At 40.6% G+C, this 18,566-nt stretch overlaps 1 protein-coding gene across 7 annotated transcripts in view; it reads right to left on the reverse strand.

Annotated features, from left to right (window-relative positions):
* The window catches only part of LOC101947507 (uncharacterized), a 186,425-nt gene that overhangs the window by 127,475 nt on the left and 40,384 nt on the right, over positions 1 to 18,566 (reverse strand). For 2 of the 7 annotated variants that reach the window (XR_010589690.1, XM_065554199.1), the window contains exon 4: positions 10,310 to 10,362. The exons of the other annotated variants lie outside the window; for them this stretch is intronic. Coding sequence is in view for 1 of the 2 variants with exons in the window: in XM_065554199.1 (XP_065410271.1) it covers positions 10,310 to 10,362 (53 nt within the window). In the remaining variant the exon portion in view is untranslated. The remainder of the gene's footprint in view (positions 1 to 10,309; positions 10,363 to 18,566) is intronic. 7 annotated transcript variants of the gene reach the window in all.

Genomic DNA, 18,566 nt, shown 5'->3' on the forward strand with positions numbered 1-18,566 from the left:
TATACCTGAGATAGAAGAGAGAGAGAGAGAGAGAGAGAGAGAGAGATGGGGTCACAACTCCATGAAGCTTGAACTGATCGGGGTTCCCAGGTGATGATGGTAATTCAGGGTCCTGAGTGCTGGAGACAGGCAGAGCCCCCAACATGATCAGTCAGGAGAAGATGAAGTCCCAGTGGAACTGATGCAGATTTTGGATTCAGGCATCAGAACACTTACTTGAGCATGGATAGGGGTTTTTGTAGGGAAACAACGATGGTTCAAGGGAAAACATTAGATTTATTTATGGGTAAACTGATGACTCAAGGGTTTTCTTTAGGCTAGATAATAAGAACTGATTATTCCTGGCTATGGGTGATGTTCCTTCAAGGGAGCTCACAATGCAATTAGGCAGCTTCAGTATTTTGGGTATCAATCAAGGATTCATTACTAGAATTGGTCTGATAACTGCTGAGCTGGGTGTGTGCAGGCATAGGTTCATTAGCATCTGAAGCAGAGATCCCCCATGATGCAGTGCTTCCATGCTTTTCTGGTCCCAGAGTTCAGTGCGGTTCTTGCCTTGGAATCTCTCTTCTCCATTCTGCATGCTAATGGAGATGCCTCCCTGTCCCATCTTTGATGCAGATGAGGCTAGCGGAATTGCCTTAATCCTGTCACCCTTGTCAGGAGGGGTTTAGGTGCATCTCACACCACCTTTTCATGCTTTCTGTAAGTCTTTCTTCTGATCAGTTTTGGTTCAAGCAGAGGCTGGGGGTGTGTCCCCTTCATGAGTCAGACAGGCTGGATACTGTGCCCTGGTTCCCCAAGAATACAGAGCTGACTGGTATCACCAGACAGGCTTTGGCTATGTGGAATTTTTTACCTTCCTCTCAGCAGCTCATGGACCTGCTGGGTAGGTTTGGTCATGAAATTCATTTTGTCGCAACTTGGCACGTGCCCAGTGCAACTACTCATTCAGAAGGGAATCTGGTTCCCTTATAAACCAGAATAGGAAGCCAATTAAGAAAAGACATATGCTAAAGAAGGTGGGGAATGGGATTGGGGTTCCTAAAGTCTGGTACAAATAAAGTATATTATGACACACCCTACCTACACACAGCCCAGTTAATTCTGAGTTCCCTATAACACTGACTGCAACAAGAGCTGAAAGTTCTCAACACCTGTGCAAACCATTCACCCTTCTGTTCCCAAAACTGAGGCAACCAAAATCAATATCCACTTGAAATTTAGGCTGTAATTTTTCTTAAACTTCCTTGTTTGAAATCCAAATGACTAGATGATCTGTACTGTGTTCCTCCTTATCAATACCAAAGGCACAATGGCTCTAGTTGTTCATATAATAGCTCTTAGAAAGGTTTCTGGGCTTTCATTGGTCCCCTGCAACTTTTGGGAAAAGCACACCCATTTGTGTATCATTTCCATTTTTTGGAATGAAATGGCGATTCAGCTTTTTAAAAGTGATACTGTAGTTATTCTTTCCTCAGAAAAGACAAGTGATTCATACATGATTTCAGCTTCACTTCTCTTTGCATAAAAAGAATGAGAAGACCTGTACTTTATTGTTCTCCATGTAAAACTTCATTGTGGCCTGGAGTCTGCCGAAAACTTCCTTCCAATCAGGCTTATAACTATGGGTTTAGCAAACTGTTACTCTGTCTACCTGTCTTTGCTTGCCTGCAGAACTCTCTTTAGAACTTTCTCTAGGCCCCTCCCCACCCCCTACTGCCTGGCTTCTTCTTACAGTTTTGAAGACAACGCATGCACTCAGCCCATTCACCTGAGCAAAAATTCTTCTTGCCCTAAGCATGTAAAGGAATGAATTTGACCTAAGTATTTAGTGGGTTTCTTTTTGAAAACATAGCAGCTTCTTTGACATTGTGAACATAAAGCAGAAGGTTGAATAAGAGATATACAAGCAGTTTAATAACAATGGCAAATAAAGACTCACTTTGGGTGGATTATCTACTCAGCAAGTTAGCTAACAGAGAATGCATCACTCCCTCCAACACACACGTTACAACATCTCTTGATGAGATTATTTTTAAAGGCACAGGTGCCCACCTGTTTCAGTAATTTGAAGGTACTGTACTTGTAACCTGTCTAGACACAAAATATGCATAAGTATCTGGGGCAAAGGCACTGGACACAATATATTGTGACCACATCCCTAAGAATTACGTTGGTTTACTTGTTCATATGGTCTACATTTGTGATTCATGTTAACTTTATAATAGAATGTGAGACTCCTGTGTTCACCGACAGATGAACTAAAACACAGATCTAAATTAACATAAAAAAATCAAAAAACCTTTGGAACCAGTTGGTTCTTCCTTGTTTAGGGGAGCCAATTCCCTAGAAATGGGTGGGAATGAAGAAGAAACATCATCCCACCACCCCCTCAACACTGGCCTGGGAAGCAGTACTAGTGCATCTGGAGAAGCAGTCTCCTGAGGCGCATTCTATCAGCTCTGCACAGCCCTCAACCCAGAGCTGCGTGTCAGTCCCATGCAATCTAGCCCCACAGTAGAACTTGTGCCTGTCTTTATTATATTCAGTCAACTTAACTCTAATGTCAGTGTATGTGGCATAACAGAACATACATGAAATGAATATTTGGCCAGTTGATTGGAACAAAAACAAACCAAAAAACAAACAACAACAAAAACCTTCAGTATTAAATTTTGAAGAAAAAAAAAACTGTTAAAGAAATACAGATTCTTTCCTTGAGTTTCCCCCTTTCCTATCATAGAGTGAAGTTTCTCACTGAGAATCCATGTCATCATTCAGCTGTTTCTTCTGGCAAAGCCAGAGTCCAGAACAAAATCTTAGTGAAAAAGAAACCAATAAATTAGAGCTCTTTGTGAGCAATTTGCCGTTAGTTCTATTCTCTCTGCCTATTAAGATTCTTTATTTGCTTCACCAAGAGATTTCTGCTGACAAGTCTATCCATTTACTACTAGCCTAGATAAAATGCTAATAAACAAAATGTCAAAAAATGTATTCATACGACTTTCCCCCTTTTCATCAGGTCTGTTATTAAAGAGACCACAGAACTGAAGGTTAACAGCTGGTGAGTAAGGATGTTTTCTTTCCTACAGACTGGCCCCTATATTAGGCTGAAAACATTGTAGGAAAGAAGTATTTACAATACCCATGTTGCTCTCTTCATCTATGCAGGCACATATGGGAGAAAAACTGCAGAAATGCCCTTACTGAAAACTCCTATTGAATGATAAATGTTCTATAAGATTTTTAAAGCATCCTGTAGAATTCTAGAGTTATTAGGTATGTAATGCTCTGCTAAATTCTAGAAAAAGATGATCATTCTTTATCAAAGTCTGTAAGTGTTGAGAGAAAACTCTATTGGACCCTATTTAATTCCCAGAGAACCATGCTCTTTCACACCCTCATCCTTCACTAGTTCTACTGGACTTTCCTATAAGGTCGGTGTGAAGAGGCCATGAAGAAGAGAGTGGCTACTGCTTGACGGGGTAACCTCACCACATAGCCACCTTCCTGTGAATTCTGTGTGAGTGGAATTCTGTGAAAAATAGAGTGCAGACTTGATCCATGGGTAGAATCAGGGATCAGCCACTCTATGCAGCATATTCCTCAAACCAATGGAATTGCTGCAAGAAAAAAGCTGCATTAGTTAGTATTTCCACAGAAGAGGAGTCCTAGAATGATGACAGCAGAGATGGGACCAATGGCAGTTAAGCAAGAGATGCTGTCATTGGCTGGACATGAGATGCCTATGAGGAGTGCTTAGGCACTCTGTATAGGACTTCTATATGTTTTCCTGTTGAGCTTGATGCAATATACATTTTGGAGACCATCATCACCTTCCCTTATTACAGTCCTATTGACATCTCTTTAAATAAGCATGCCGCAGGGCTACAAGACTTAAAAACCTGTTGCAGGTAAGTTTTCCCTTTCTGTTGCTTTAAAATGGATGAGGAAAATATAGTCCTTAGTGGTACTGAAAAGTTTTGTGCAACTAACAGGAAACCCCTTGTCCAGCAAAAGCTGCCAGCTGTCCTGATCTGATTTGCTGAATGTATCCAGAATGCAACGATGGAAAATGCAGCTTCTCTCAACTTCATACATGAATGTTGAGCTCTGAGGATGGGAGGGGGAAGGAGGGAGAAGGGAACTGCTTTATTTATTTATGTATTTGACGTATGTGTTGTGAGCACCTCAGGTGAGGGGAAGCAAAAAAGCAATCCTGAGCGTTTCCATCCTGCTTGAACTCTAATAGAGACACCTACAATACAAAACAAAGGGACCCTCAGGGCACTTTTATACATTTATTATAAGGCAAAGATTAAAACAATTTTATGGAAATTAAAGATAATATGGAACATTTGTCTCACTCTCAGTCAAACAGTAACATGGAGCAATTCAACAAATAGTTTCACAGCTCGAGGCACACTGTATGGAAAATGATAAAACAGCTTGGGCTGAGGACAGCCTGATTGGCTGGGCACTGCTGGGTATGTATATTTCACAAAGAGCTGTATGAAAGGGGTCAGTTTTCACTGCACTATCATTCTAGGAGGGAAAAAATTCTCACAAGTTTTCACAGTAATTTTGAGAAAGAACAACCTAGACACCACCCTGAGATCCACATGCTTATTGTAAGACCAAATGGGAAAATACTAACACTCTTTTCACTGTACCTCCCTGCCCCCCAGGTTTAACTCATGACAAAATGGCATTGCATTTAAGCCTGTAGTGGTTTGTTTTTCTTTTATTCTTTCTGGCTGGTGGTCCCTTCCCTCATGCAGTAGCTGCTCTCTTCAGGCCTTCGTATTTTTTAAAAAGGTATGTTTAATTATAAAACTAGATTAGTGCTAAGCCATGCCTCCAATATAAAATGTTAATAAAAAAAAGATATATATGTCCTCCTCTACATCCAAAAAGAGTAAAAGAGAACACAGTCCTCCTTTCCACCCATGGAGTAAAATACTGTTCTAAGTGGTGATTGGATTAGAAGCTTCTCTTTTGAAGCACAATCTGTTCTGGTACCACCAGGCCCTGGCTTTTGATATTGATAAAGACAGACTGGAGCTAAAAGTAACTTTCATTTCTCACTAGCCTGAAACACTTTCCAGTTTAAATTTTAAAGAATGCATAAGATGGTAAAACATGAAAATTAAAGACATCCAACTCTTGGGAGAAGCCCACTTGATAACTTCAGCTAGGTGAAGCTGAAGGGAAGAGAGAGCAAGTAACAAAGCAGTACCAAGGGCTTTACAGTGATACTGAAAACAGGAGTGCACCAAGAAAAAATAATCAACAAAAATAGTAGAAAAACAATAAATTCATATGGAGGGAAAGTTCATCATTTTTATTACTTGCTTTTTCCCTTTCCCTGGGAACTATTTTTCACAGAGTCTGGATAGATTTAGAAAATACTGATAAAATAATTTTTAGGAAAATATCAATTAAAATATTCTCTGTTACAGTCATAACAATACATGAAGTCTGTGGGTGATTGAGTAATATTCTTTGAGGTGCACTAAAATACAAGGCTTTCATTATTACCTAATGACAATAATCATAAAGTGTCTTATTGTTTAATTACAGTTTTTGGAATGCTTAGGCAATAAAGCAGTCATTGTGAATTATAAAGCACATTTTAATGTTTGGCCAAACAATACAGCAGTTTATTGTCACTCAGAACTAGACTGTGATATCTTTATTCATGCTAAAGAGTATCTTATGTCACAAGTAGTCCCCTTGATGTCAATAAGAATACTTGCAGGTAAGGTACTATTGTCCAAATAAAATAGAATCACAATCTGGCCCATAATGAGGTTAACTGAGACCTGTCTTGTTAAAGGGCTCAAAAAGGAAGTCTTTTCCCCATCCTTTTTAAAATGTTTTGAATATAAGAATTCATTAGGATTTAGGGATTAGGTAACCACTGTCTACACACAAAAAATCTGCAAAAATTTTCATTAGTTCTTTTATTAGTTGGCAGCGAATACGCTAGCTGTGAACTTTTATGAAGCTATAAATATAAAGGACCTTCTGATACTGGTATGATGATAATTCTAAATTTCCTCTTTGCAGCTGCAGTTGATCCCCTGTATTTGGTAAAATCTCTCTTTTTGTGACTTAACAGAGAAAGTTGGCTCAACTACCGTATTGCCTTTGAGTACTTTGCAGGGAAGTTCATGAATTAAACCCACATGGCAACACAACTCCCCTCCCCACCTTTCCCTTAAGGTGGCTATAAAATGTCAGTAGAAACCAAAGCTGTTTATTTTACTTAACATTGGATTCTGTAAGTAAATGAGTTTCTAGTGGGGCTTAGTGCAAAGTACATCTTTGCAACCAGCTCCTTGACATTACTAAACTTTTATTAAAGTTGCCATAAATATTAAGTTAAAGCTTAGAAAGTGTAAATTTCATCCTGGAATGACAAGAATAAGAATATGAAGGTAAACCAACTAACTAGCTGGTAAACAGATTCACTGGAAAACTTCAATGTTTGGAATTGATCATGAAAAAAATATTCTGATACTTTACAAAACCCTCTCATTTCCCCCTGGACTTATCCTTTGAGCTTTAAAATGTAAGAGGAAATTTTTGTCTACTTTTTACTGTATATTCCCAATTTCCTGTCACGTATTATAAATTACCCTGCTAGATCTCTGCCACTCTAGTTTTGCCTAAACACTGCCTGTCAATACATTCCATTTTCATTGCTGGATAAATACAAAAAGAGCCTATTTTTTCCTCTGGGTGGGTGACTGGGGAACGAGGCACAATTTGAGAGATTTAAGGAATCTTATTACCTTAGCATCTAAGACCCAAAAATTGTAGCAGAAAAAAAATGTCCAGAATAAATGCTGTTTTCACAAGGAGCCCAGAAACCTTGCAACAGCAAACTTGTATGCTTGAGCCTGCGCATACTATAACACTACCATATGGCTGACCTTCTGACTTGCGCTATTAGTTTGGTTTAATTTTATTTTTTTAATATTAAAGAGATCATGCCAAAAAAAGGGGGAGAAAGACTGCAGTTCTAAAGGGTAACGCAGGGCTAAAGGTTATTTGTTTACCTCTACCTTCCCAGAGAGAAGTCCAGTGCTCCCAGGGTGCTGAGTCCTCAACTCTGAACGAAATTAATGGGAGATGAAGTTGCTCAGCACCAGTGCAGGAGGTCCTCTGCTCTTCGCAGGATCGGGGCCAGAGAGAACAAGAAATATGATCAGGCTGCCCAGATGCCCGTGCCAGACCTCATCGTGTGATCAGCTGTATTTGAATGTTACATCTGCCCCAGAATAAACAGTCACTCCAAACCAGCTAGCGCAATGGAAGCTATTGTGCAAAAGTGTGAATCAATAATTAGAAAACCAATCATTTATCTGTAAATACAAGAAGCTGGATGCAATATCAAGATGCAGGGCACATTGATCCTGCTTGAAATTATGAAACAGGGTCAGGGTTAGCCTTGCAGAGTACACTAAAAGCTGTGTTATCTGGCATTTTATCAACTGGAGAGCTATATAAACTGGCATTTCTGATCTTCATCGAAAGTCTGGTTTATAGTCTGCTTGGCGCAGGGCTGCCAGACTCCCTACCTGGCTCCATATGGCTCCCCGCAAGCAGCGGCGTGTCTCTGCTGCTCCTAGGTGGAAGAACTGCCCTGGGGGCTCCGTGTGCTGCCCCAACCCTGCCCTGATCACTGGCTCTGCAGCTCCCATTGGCTGGAAACTGCAGCCAATGGGAGCTGCGGAGGCGGTGCATGCGGGTGGAGACAGCACGCAGAACTGCCTAGCCACACCTCCAGCTAGGAGCAGCAGGGACATGTCACTGCTTGCAGGGAGCTGTCCGAGGTGAGCGCCGCCTGGATCCGGCACCCTGAAACCCCTCCCGTGGCCCAACTCCTTGCCCTGAGTCCCCTCCCGCACACAAACTCTTAGTTAATCAGCACCCCCCATTCTCCCAACATACCAGATAACAAAACTTTTACTGTGCTCACTTATTACACTGATGGTGAGCACGCCCCATCAGCTGGTCAGCTCTATCTTTGCAGCATTATTCTACAGTGGTCTGCAGAGTGAAATAGTTTGTGGAGCAAGGAGTAGACGAGTGGATGTTGTGACGAGGACTGATAGGAAATGAGAGGGGTTCTCTTATCAAGTGGTCCACAAAATAAAAAGTTGAAGAACCATTATTTCTGTCATTATAATAAATCAAGAAATGCATAACACCACAATATAGGAGGCTTCCCAAAATTTCCTGGGAAATAATTCAGTTATAAGATGCCTAAAAGCATATTATTAGTGAACAGAGATTTACTAGATGGCCCCAATAGGTCTGCTTTAATTAAAAATAATGTCACACTTACAGAAACTAATCCAGGTGCACAGATGCCACCATTAGTCTTTTTTGTGGTGTTAGCCCTACCAGATTCAAGAAGTGCAAATATATAACTTAGAAACCCAATTAAGGCATTAGAAGTAAACTCCATAAAAAAAATCAGCTTTAACAATAAACTTAGCCATTTTAAATATAATACTGCACTAGCAAGCAATACTACCTTGAATAATTCAGCAAACTGTAACGCAAGATGAGATGAGAGGAATGAGAAAGTGCAATTGCTATTTTCATTATTATTTTGGCATCTTATTGGCAGTCAGAATTGGACAAAAGTAGTAATGTGTAAGAGCAAAACGACTTCTTGGCTTGATTCCTTCATCCCTACATACTTCAGAGTTTTATTTATGGCTAAATTGAAGCTGGATGTCAAATCTGGGTCCCTCAGAACAAAATCTTAATAATTAACTGGCAAAACTGAACATGATCGTTTCTGACACACCTACACTGGTAATTATTGCTTTGAGGCCATTTACTAATGAAATTAATGTATTCATTGCCCTAACAAATTAGCATAACTCATACATAATGCCCCACATTTCAAGACCTTGCTAGAAAAACAACACTTAATACCGCAGAATGAAATGGCAAGGGCATTACATGGAGATAGTATTCACTGAATTCCATGTTAAAAACCACAATGGCTAAGTGTTCATTGTAATGCAAAATGTAAACAAAATGTGAGTATTAAAACTATTAATAGTGTAGTCAAGAGTGTACAATTGATTATTATCTGTGCACTTCAAATAAGCACATATTACAATAGCCGTAACCATGGAATCTAATTAACTGGCAACTTTTAGAGACACAAAGTATGAAAAGAAGGCTTTGTAGAAGCAGCTTCTTCTTCTCTGTCATATGAATACAGTGTAGCTCAGTGGTTCTCAAACTTTTTTACTGGTTACCCCTTTCACATAGCAAGCCTCTGAGTGCGACCCCCCCCCTTATAAATTAAAACACGTTTTTATATATTTAACACCATTATAAATGCTGGAGGCAAAGAGGGGTTTGGGGTGGAGACTGACAGCTCGCAACCCCCCATTAATAGCCTCATGACCCCTTGAGGGGTCCCGAGCCTGTTTGAGAACCCCTGGTGTAGCTGCTGCTGTTTCTCCAATTTGCTAGCCAAATACATACAGTAGGGCAATACTTAGAGATGTCTACAGCAGTCAGAGGGTTAAGCAATGCTAAAAAAAATTCTTCACATTTTAAATGGCAAACTTCTTGCTTTGATTTGGAGGATGGGTATTGTGCCATGTGCTTTCCAGTTTAAAAGCTTCTAAGGAGAAGATGGAGACAGAAAATGTGATAGGATGGCAGGAATCTAGGACTGAATCATCAGCTGCCCTGAGCACACATTTGGCACAGATGAAGGGAAGCAAAAGTGACTGTAATAGACCTTTCGGCCTCCCCAACCCTGGGTGTGGCTGGGAACTGAACCAGCCCCTCATGCAAGTTAGAACAGTCACAAGGCTACTTTAACTTATGCCATTTTAGGGTCCGTTTTACCGGCTCAGGAGCACTGGAGAGCAGTGCACTCTTGCCATATCTCCTCTTTCCCCCATGGCAGCCAGACACACAACAGAACACAGGAATTGCCATACTGGGTCAGACCAGGGCAGTATCAGCTGCTCCAGAGGAAGGTGCAAAAACTTCACAGTGGCAGATTATGGAATAACCAATTTATAAGTGACGTTTTTTGCAAACCACATCAGTTAGTCCCAGACCCTCAAAAGTACATAAGCATTAATGTCCATTAATTTCAATGGAAGTTAAGAGACTAAATACTTTTGAGGACCTAGGCTTTAGTGCCTGGCTCATGCCCAGAGACACGAGGGCTAATATCCCTAATTTATTTTCTTTTTTATCCTATCCAGTCTATTTATGGAGTCTCTCGTTATCCATTCAAATGTCTTACCTTTTTTTGAATCCTGTGCTCTTGGCTTCCATCATGTCTTGTGGCCATGAGTTCTATGTGTTGCATAAACAAAGTATTGCATTTTATGCGTTTTAAATTTGTTGTCTGTCAGTTTCATTAAACGTCCCTTTCTAAATTATCTTCTCTATGCAATTCATCATCATTCTGCATATACCTTTCTCCACTTTGATCTAAGCAGTCTAAATCTTTCCAATCTCTCCTCATATGGAAGTCTTCCCATTACTCATTTTTGTTGCCCTTCTTTGGACTACTTTTATTTCTACAATATCTTTTTATTATTAAATTATAATGCTACTGAAACTGAAGACAGTGGGGCAGATTTTCCAGCCTATTAAATCTGCTTAACACCACTCAAATGGCACAATCAGACCTATAACTGGCTTCAACCAGCTGGTGGTAGATTCCTCCAGTGTTAGGGAATTCTTAAGTGGCATAGTTTTTGTACAATCTCTCCCCCGAAGACATGGAACTTAATTATATTGTGACCACTATTGCTGACTGTATTTACTCTTGAACCAACGCCTGTGTGTAATTTAGGACTAAAATGAGAATACTTTCCTCTTGTGTGTTCAAGAATTAGCTGGTCCAAGAAACAATCATTTGAGTGTCAAGAAATTGCTTCTCTAAACTTTGCCCTGATGTGACATATAACCAATTTACATGAGGGTAGCGGAAACCCATTACAGCTTTATTAGACTCAGGTATCCCTTTGATCTCCCTCACAACAGCACATTCAGGGCCTGATTCTCATTTACACCAATGCCCTTTTATACTCTGGCAATGAGAAATGAGAATCAGGCCCTCAATACCATTTTTTTTTACCAGGATTCAGGCAGTATAATCTATCACTACATTTTTGTACACTTATGTCTTGGGATGCTGTTATTTATTTTGGTTTAAAAATAACTCCAGACCAAGGGGCACTCATCCAAAGCTCTGTGCAAGCTGGGCATGTATTTAAGACCATAATACTAAAGGAATGACAACGTAAGTTGTAGCCAAACTACAGAATGGCTCTCTCCACTCAGAAACGTTCTCCCATTAGATTCTATGAAATCTTGAGATGCAGCACTACTCCCTTATCCTGAAGACCTATTCTGCATAATTTATAGGCTGGTATTATAGTACACCATTGATTCATCTGCTCTGTCCTAGTTTATAACCATGTATTACAATATTCCATTCATTCCACCATGTTTCAGTTATGCATATTATATCAAGGTGCTCATCTTCCATTGCCAGGCATTCTAGTTCACCTATTTTTGCTTTTTAAGGTTCTCTCATTGGCAGACAGAAATTTATATATTTTATTTTTGGCTGCATGCCTACGTTTAATTCCTTTCTCTGACACAGTTACTTTCCTGAAATATGCCTCTGGGACCTGTCCTCCTCCCATTCGACTATAATTTCTGTCCTATCATTTACTACTGGATACAGAGTTACCTTTGTATTCCTGACATCCCTAGCAGATGTCTTCATACAACCTGAGGGATCCCCAGCACCTGTCAAGCTTTCCCCCTGGTTCTAAGTAATCCCCCAAAATGTGTGTCAGTTTTCTGTCTCATCTGGTTCCAGTTTGGTTAGGTAGAGCGTATTTCTTCTCTATAGGCTTTTTTCACCTTCTTATCTATACCTGGAGACCCTGAAGTTCTCTTCATCTAGCTGGCCCAGCATATGAAAAATGGAAACATTTAACAGAAAGCTACCATGAAAAGCAGTTAATTTATTCATCTAAATTTAGGTTCTAGGACTTTTCACATTCATCTTCTCATATCATTGGTACCAGTGTGTACTATAATCATTGGTTCCTCTCCAATGCTCACTACAAATCATGACTCATGAGATCTGACACCTTCACACCTACTGGGCAAATCTCTCTCTCTCTCTCTCTCTCACACACACACACACACACACACAACCTTCAAAAAGGAAACAAAAATACTATGTCGTTCTAAAATTACCATGTTATTTCCCATATTGGGAGCATACACTGCAGTGAGGCACACAATATTATGGTAAATGTTTTCTTTTTTTAAAATGATGTGTGTGTAAGTTGTTTCTTTAATGCAGCAGTGACTGCTGCTTTTTATTTTTATTTTGGTGGTGGAGGAAAGAGAGAGAAGGGCATGCCTCAAAGCCAGCCCAGACAATGGTAAAAGAGTTGTTACTGCTCTGCAGAGAGGAAGCTTCCATATAAGGAACCTCCAGCTGAGACAGACCTAACACTAATTGCTCCTGGAAGAGTGGAAAAGTCAAGCAGCCTGAAAGTGCAGAAATCCAGAGGAAGAGACACAGCAGTGTAGAACTAGTGATGGCTAAACCTTATCTTATGCTTATCTTAAACTTATGAGAACAGAAAATCTTTTGAGGACCTCTGAACATAGTCTGTCCCTGTTATGGAGGGGAGGGCATTCCCCTTCCTATCCTGCAGCAGCAGAAGCACACTTCCAGGGAGGCTTAGCAGGTCTAGACTCCACCCAAACTTCTGTGGGAAGAAGTTCAGCCCCACCAGTAATAACCTTGGGAATGGTGCTCTGACTTCTCACTATTCTATCACGTTTCTTGATTAGGTGGCTGTGACACACGCACACTCCCACTGCACCCTCAACAATGTTCTTCTTGGGAGTGATAACTCCATTGCCCTCCTCCCTAAAACAGCGAGTAACCAGACTAGGCCACTGAGGCTACTTTTGGATTTTGTGCCTCTGGACTTTTCGTGGGATGGTGCAGAAGACAATAGTGTGCATGTGATCAGCAGAACTAGACTGAAGAGAAAGGCCTGTCCTCTGGGTCCTCACTATCAGGAAACCCCAGGACTGTGGTAGTAGGCTGCCAGCTACAGATAGTGAAGGAGGAGGAACAAGAAGGGAGGGAGGAGTTAACTGAATTTTCTCAAGCTCTGAAAAAGGTCTGAGTTCAGTCCAAGGGAAGAGTGACAGATTCAGTGGAATGGTTCTTATTTTTCCACCCACAGTAAGAATTTGAGGATTTAATAGAGACTCTTTTGGTGGGAAGGACTTTGTGTAAGAAAGCTCTGCAAGAGCTTTAAATTGCAATGGGGCACAGATACTTAGCAGGTGGAAGTCAGCATAACTGTATTAAGTTCAGTGGAGCTATGCTGATTTCCAGCAGCTGAGGATCTGGCACAGTGCATTGTTTAGTAGTGCTCGCAACCTGGCCTGGACAGCAGCAGCCCTGTTAGAGGAGTTCACTTTGGGAGAGCCACAGCAGGCAGCAGCGTCCTCACATGCAACTGGCGGGGTTAGCTCCTCATAGCTGGAGGAACTCTGAGTGACCTTAAAGGCCGTACATACAAGTCTTGTCTGCAAAACCCGTGAGAACTTTTCCTGCTATGATTCTAAACTTTACAAAGTTAGATTCTCACAGAGTTATATAACCCTGTGTGGTAGTTAATGAAGTGCTGGATGTTAGAAAAATAACTGCAATGTTATTTTGCCCCTGGTATGCTTTGCCTTATAAGGCTTAAACCTAGAGCTAATTCACTTGTGTTTTGTGATCTCTATCATGCTGTAATAATAATACTTAGCACTTTATAGCACTTTTCACTTATAAAAAGTGCTTTACAAACATTATCTAATTATTAATCTTCACAACAGCTCTGTGACATAGGTATATAGGTCAACTTAATGTTCTGTTTTAATAAACTACTAGCACTTCAGTAAATTGCAAAATACAAAAACATTAAATTCACTTAAAAGAAACAAAGTTAGTGAACAAATTGCATTCCTCTGTTGCATTCTAGATGGGTAATACACAGAGCAAACTGTCATAGTTATTACCAACTCTGAGGCTTACAGAAAACCATAATCTATGTAACTAATAGTTCAATTCAATATTTAAGAAAGGCCTGTTTCTTACAGATATTGAAATTCAGTTTTTAGTGACAATTTTTATTTGTTCTTCACATTACTATTATGATTTGTTCTTTGTATTACCATAACACCTGGGAGCCACAGTCATGAACCAGGGTCCCATTGTGCTATGCAAGTACAGAACAAGACCCCCTGCCCCAAAGAGTTTACAATCCAAATACAAGACAAGACAACAGATGGCCAGACAGACAGGAAAGCACAAGGAAACAATGAGAGAATTGGTCACCATGGGAAGCAGTAGTTATTGTCATTGGGTGGAGTCTGTCTGTCTACACATACACACACTCGCAGCATTTTATGCAAGTGTGCATGCTGCACCACCCCCATTTGGATTAGATAGTCTGCTACTCCAAAACACTGTCTGATTTGCAGGCTGGTGCAGAAGGATGAGACAAAAGGCCCTGTCTACTTCCTGTCATCTCTGTAGTGATATGCACATGATGAGGCTTCTGCAGTTTCTGGCCATTGTGTGGAGAATGTTTCTTTTTCACTTCATCTCCCCACGTTCACCCATGCTAGGGCAGGTAACAAGCTGGTCTATAAAACTCCCTGTACTACTGTATTACAGACAAAAAAAAACTACATTAAAATAACATTAAGGTTTCAAAGTCACCCACTTAAAAGTTAGAAAATGCCAGGATTAAGGTTAGATGTGCGACCTTAATTCGTATCCCTTGTATATATGCCTTATGATACCGTTTTTAATTACACAATCATGTACTATTTATTCCACAGCACTCCTGCCTCTTTCAGTGCACAGGATGGACCATGGCATGGGAGGTATATCAGGTTTGGGTAGTGAAGAAGACTGATGTCTGTAGGACCACTGCTCTGTTTGTTGCAGAAATTGGAAGCCGTTGTTGTTAGTGGCAGGGAATTGAAAGAAGAAAGGTTAAAGCAGCTGAATAGTAGTCTGAATAGAGAACTGGATTCTATCCCACCTCTGCAACAGAGTTCCTGTGATGCTTGGAGAGTCACTTATACTTTTCACAGGTGGTCACTACTTGTGTGTTCCTCATTTTCTGGGTACCTGACTTGAGATGCTGAGTTCTGACCTGCAGAAGTGCTGAGCAAATGGGAGCTGTGCTGAGCAAATGGGAGGAGTAATCATTCTAAGTCCTGTGAAAAAATCAAGTCCCAGGCATCTCCAATTCGTACCCATCGTTAATGGGCACTTTTGAGCTTAATCTCGGTGTCTCAGCTCCTCATCTGTAAAATGGGGATAAGATCTCATCTCACAGGGGTATTATGAAAATGAATTTATGAATATTTATGAAGCACTCATACTACAGTGATTTGCACCAGAGAAACACCTATGAAGAAATTAGTAGTTCTGTCCTTACAGCAGGGTTTGACTAGTGTACAGTAAATAAGGCTTGGGGCCACACACTGAACAACGAGGAGAAAACAAAATACTGAATAGCTGCTCACTATGTGAGCTTCATCCATTTGGTGGACTGATTGAAGCAAGGGTCCTGTGGGAAAAATAGAATGAGATTGTGTAATTAAAGACTGTATCCTAATGCATACACACAAGGGGGCCACACAAGCAACTTAAAATCTGGCATTTCCTAACTTTTGAATGCTTAACATTTCAATCTTAATAATGTTATTTTAATGTTGTTTTGAAGTGTAATTTCCTAAGTTTTAAAAAATACAAACTGAAAAAAACAAAAATTCCATCATGTGCCATCATAATGATGGCCACATAGTACATTATCAGCAAGGTTGGAACCTTTAGGTCCACTGCACAGACTTCTGCCAGTTAAGCTAATGGAGTAACTGATAGCAGTAGTAGGTTGTCATCCTCTACGTGGCACTAGAAAAGGATGAGACACACTTTGCTAGTGGATTGCACAGATACTTCTGACAGTAGAAGAATGGCGAGACTCAGTAATCTTGGGTTCTATTCCATCCTCTGAGAGGGAGTGTTCTCCAGTGGTCACCTGTCATTTTATCCATTCCCCACTAAGCTTGGCCCAAAAAGTTCTGTTTCCTCCAACCTGCCCCTGTCTCAGTCCTGCCTCTTACCCACCCGTGGCTCTTTGTCCCAGTACCAGTCTCCTTAACCAGGAACACACTGCCTCATCAGATCATCTCCCCTTCTCCCAGTCTAATCCCATTATCCTTGTCAGCAAGTCCCCTTGGCTCCTCGTCTGATCTGTCTGCTCCTCCCACCAACTGGCTCCCCAGTCCCCCACTCAATCTGTTTCCTTCCCTGCTCTCAGTTTTGCCCAGCTCAACCAGTACCATTCTCATCTACTCTCCCAGCTGCCCAGCCAGTCTCAGTTTTCCCCTCAACTCACAGTCCCAGTTTCTGTCTTCTCTCCCACCGTCAGCCTCCAGTTCCAGTCTCCCGGTCACAAAGACCACTCTCTACCAAATTTCAAGTTCTTCTGTAAAGCATGGGGGCAATCTAGCTTCTCAAAGAGAAAGTCACCAGAATTAACATGGGCAATCACCATATTTTTTCCTAGCCTCATTCGAAGAAACTGCTACACCATTTGGCTGAAAAAATTCTAGACTAATTCTCCTTGAGGCAGTTACCCATCATGAAAAATTTCAGCCCAAATGGTTAAACTTTGTCAAAATAAGCAACTGTAAATGATCTTATAATGGGAAATGTCAGGCAACCTTAATAGGTGGTACCACCAGATCCATCTACAATATGTCTACACGAATATACCATTTTATGTTGTGTTTTTATCTGCTGTGCAGTTTAATTTAATCATCTGATAACATCAAGCCTTCTTTAACCCAGAATTTTCCATTTCTCACTCACATTCACACTCTCCACTATTTTTTATATGGAAAGAATGATGTATCCCAGTGGGGCTATTGGACAATCAAGGTGCTAATGGAGCACTCAAGGAAGACAAGAGTGTTGCAGAGAAGCTAAACAAATTCTTTGCCTCAGCCTTCACTGCAGAGGATGTGAGGGAGATTCCTACACCTGAGCCATTCTTTTTAGGTAATAAATCTGGAGTACTGTCCCAGATTGAGGTGCCAATAGAGGAGGTTTTAGAACAAATTGATAAATTAAACAGTAATAAGTCACCGGGATCAGATGGTATGCAACCAAGAGTGTTAAAGGAACTCAAATATGAAATTGTAGAACTACTAACTGTGGTATGTAATCTACCACATAAATCAGCCTCTGTACCAGATGACTGGAGGATAGCTAATCTAACACCGATTTTTTTTAAAAGGCTCTACAGGTGATCCTGGCAACCACATGCTGGTAAGCCTAACCTCAGTATCAGGCAAATTGGTTGTAACTATAGCAAAGAACAGAATTATCAGACACATAAATGAACACGATATGTTGGGGGAAGAGTCAACATGGCTTTTTAAAAGATAAATCATGCATCACTAATCTATTAGAATTCTTTGAGGGGTCAACAAACATGTGGACAAGTGATCCAGTGAATATAGTGTACTTGGACTTTCAGAAAGCCTTTGACAAGTTCCCATACCAAAGGCTCATAAGAAAAGTAAGGAGTTATGGGGGTAAAAGGAAAGGTCCTCTCATGCATCAATAATTGGTTAAAAAAAAGGAAACAAAGGGTAGGAATAAACTGTCAGTTTTCACAGTGGAGAGAGGTAAATAACCGGCTCCCCCAAGGCTCCGTACTGGACCACTGCTGTTCAACATATTCATATTCATATTCATGGGGGGAGGGATAGCTCAGTGGTTTGAGCATTGGCCTGCTAAACCCAGGGTTGTGAGTTCAATCCTTGAGGGGGCCACTTAGGGATCTGGGGCAAAATCAGTACTTAGTCCTGCTAGCGAAGGCAGGGGGCTGGACTCAATGACCTTTCAAGGTCCCTTCCAGTTCTAGGAGATGGGATATCTCCATTAATTTATTTATATATTTATTTAATTTATAAATGATCTGGAGAAAGGGATAAACATGAGGTTCCAAAGTTTGCAGACAATACAAAATTATTCAAGCTAGTTAAATCCAATGCTGATTGCAAAAAGTTACAAAGAGATCTCCCAAACTGGGTGACTGGGCAACAAAATGGCAGATGAAATTCAATGCTAATAAATGCAAAGTAATGAACATTAGAAAACAGTCCCAACTATCCATAGAAAATGATGGGATCTAAATTAGCTGTTTCCAGGATCTTTTTGAGTGGTATCATAGTGGGCAGTTCTCTGAAAACATCTGCTCAAATTGCAGTGGCAGTCAAAAAAGCTAACAGAACGTTAGGAACCATTAGGTCCTCATCATAATATCTGATACTGCAGAAGCAGAGTAGATGGCAGGCAGGTAGGCTGAAGGACTGCAACACTAGTCCACTGGGATTTGGAGCATAACATGCCCCAAAACTGAACC

The sequence above is a fragment of the Chrysemys picta genome, chromosome 8 (assembly GCF_011386835.1).
Source record: "Chrysemys picta bellii isolate R12L10 chromosome 8, ASM1138683v2, whole genome shotgun sequence".
Taxonomy (NCBI): Eukaryota; Metazoa; Chordata; order Testudines; family Emydidae; genus Chrysemys; species Chrysemys picta.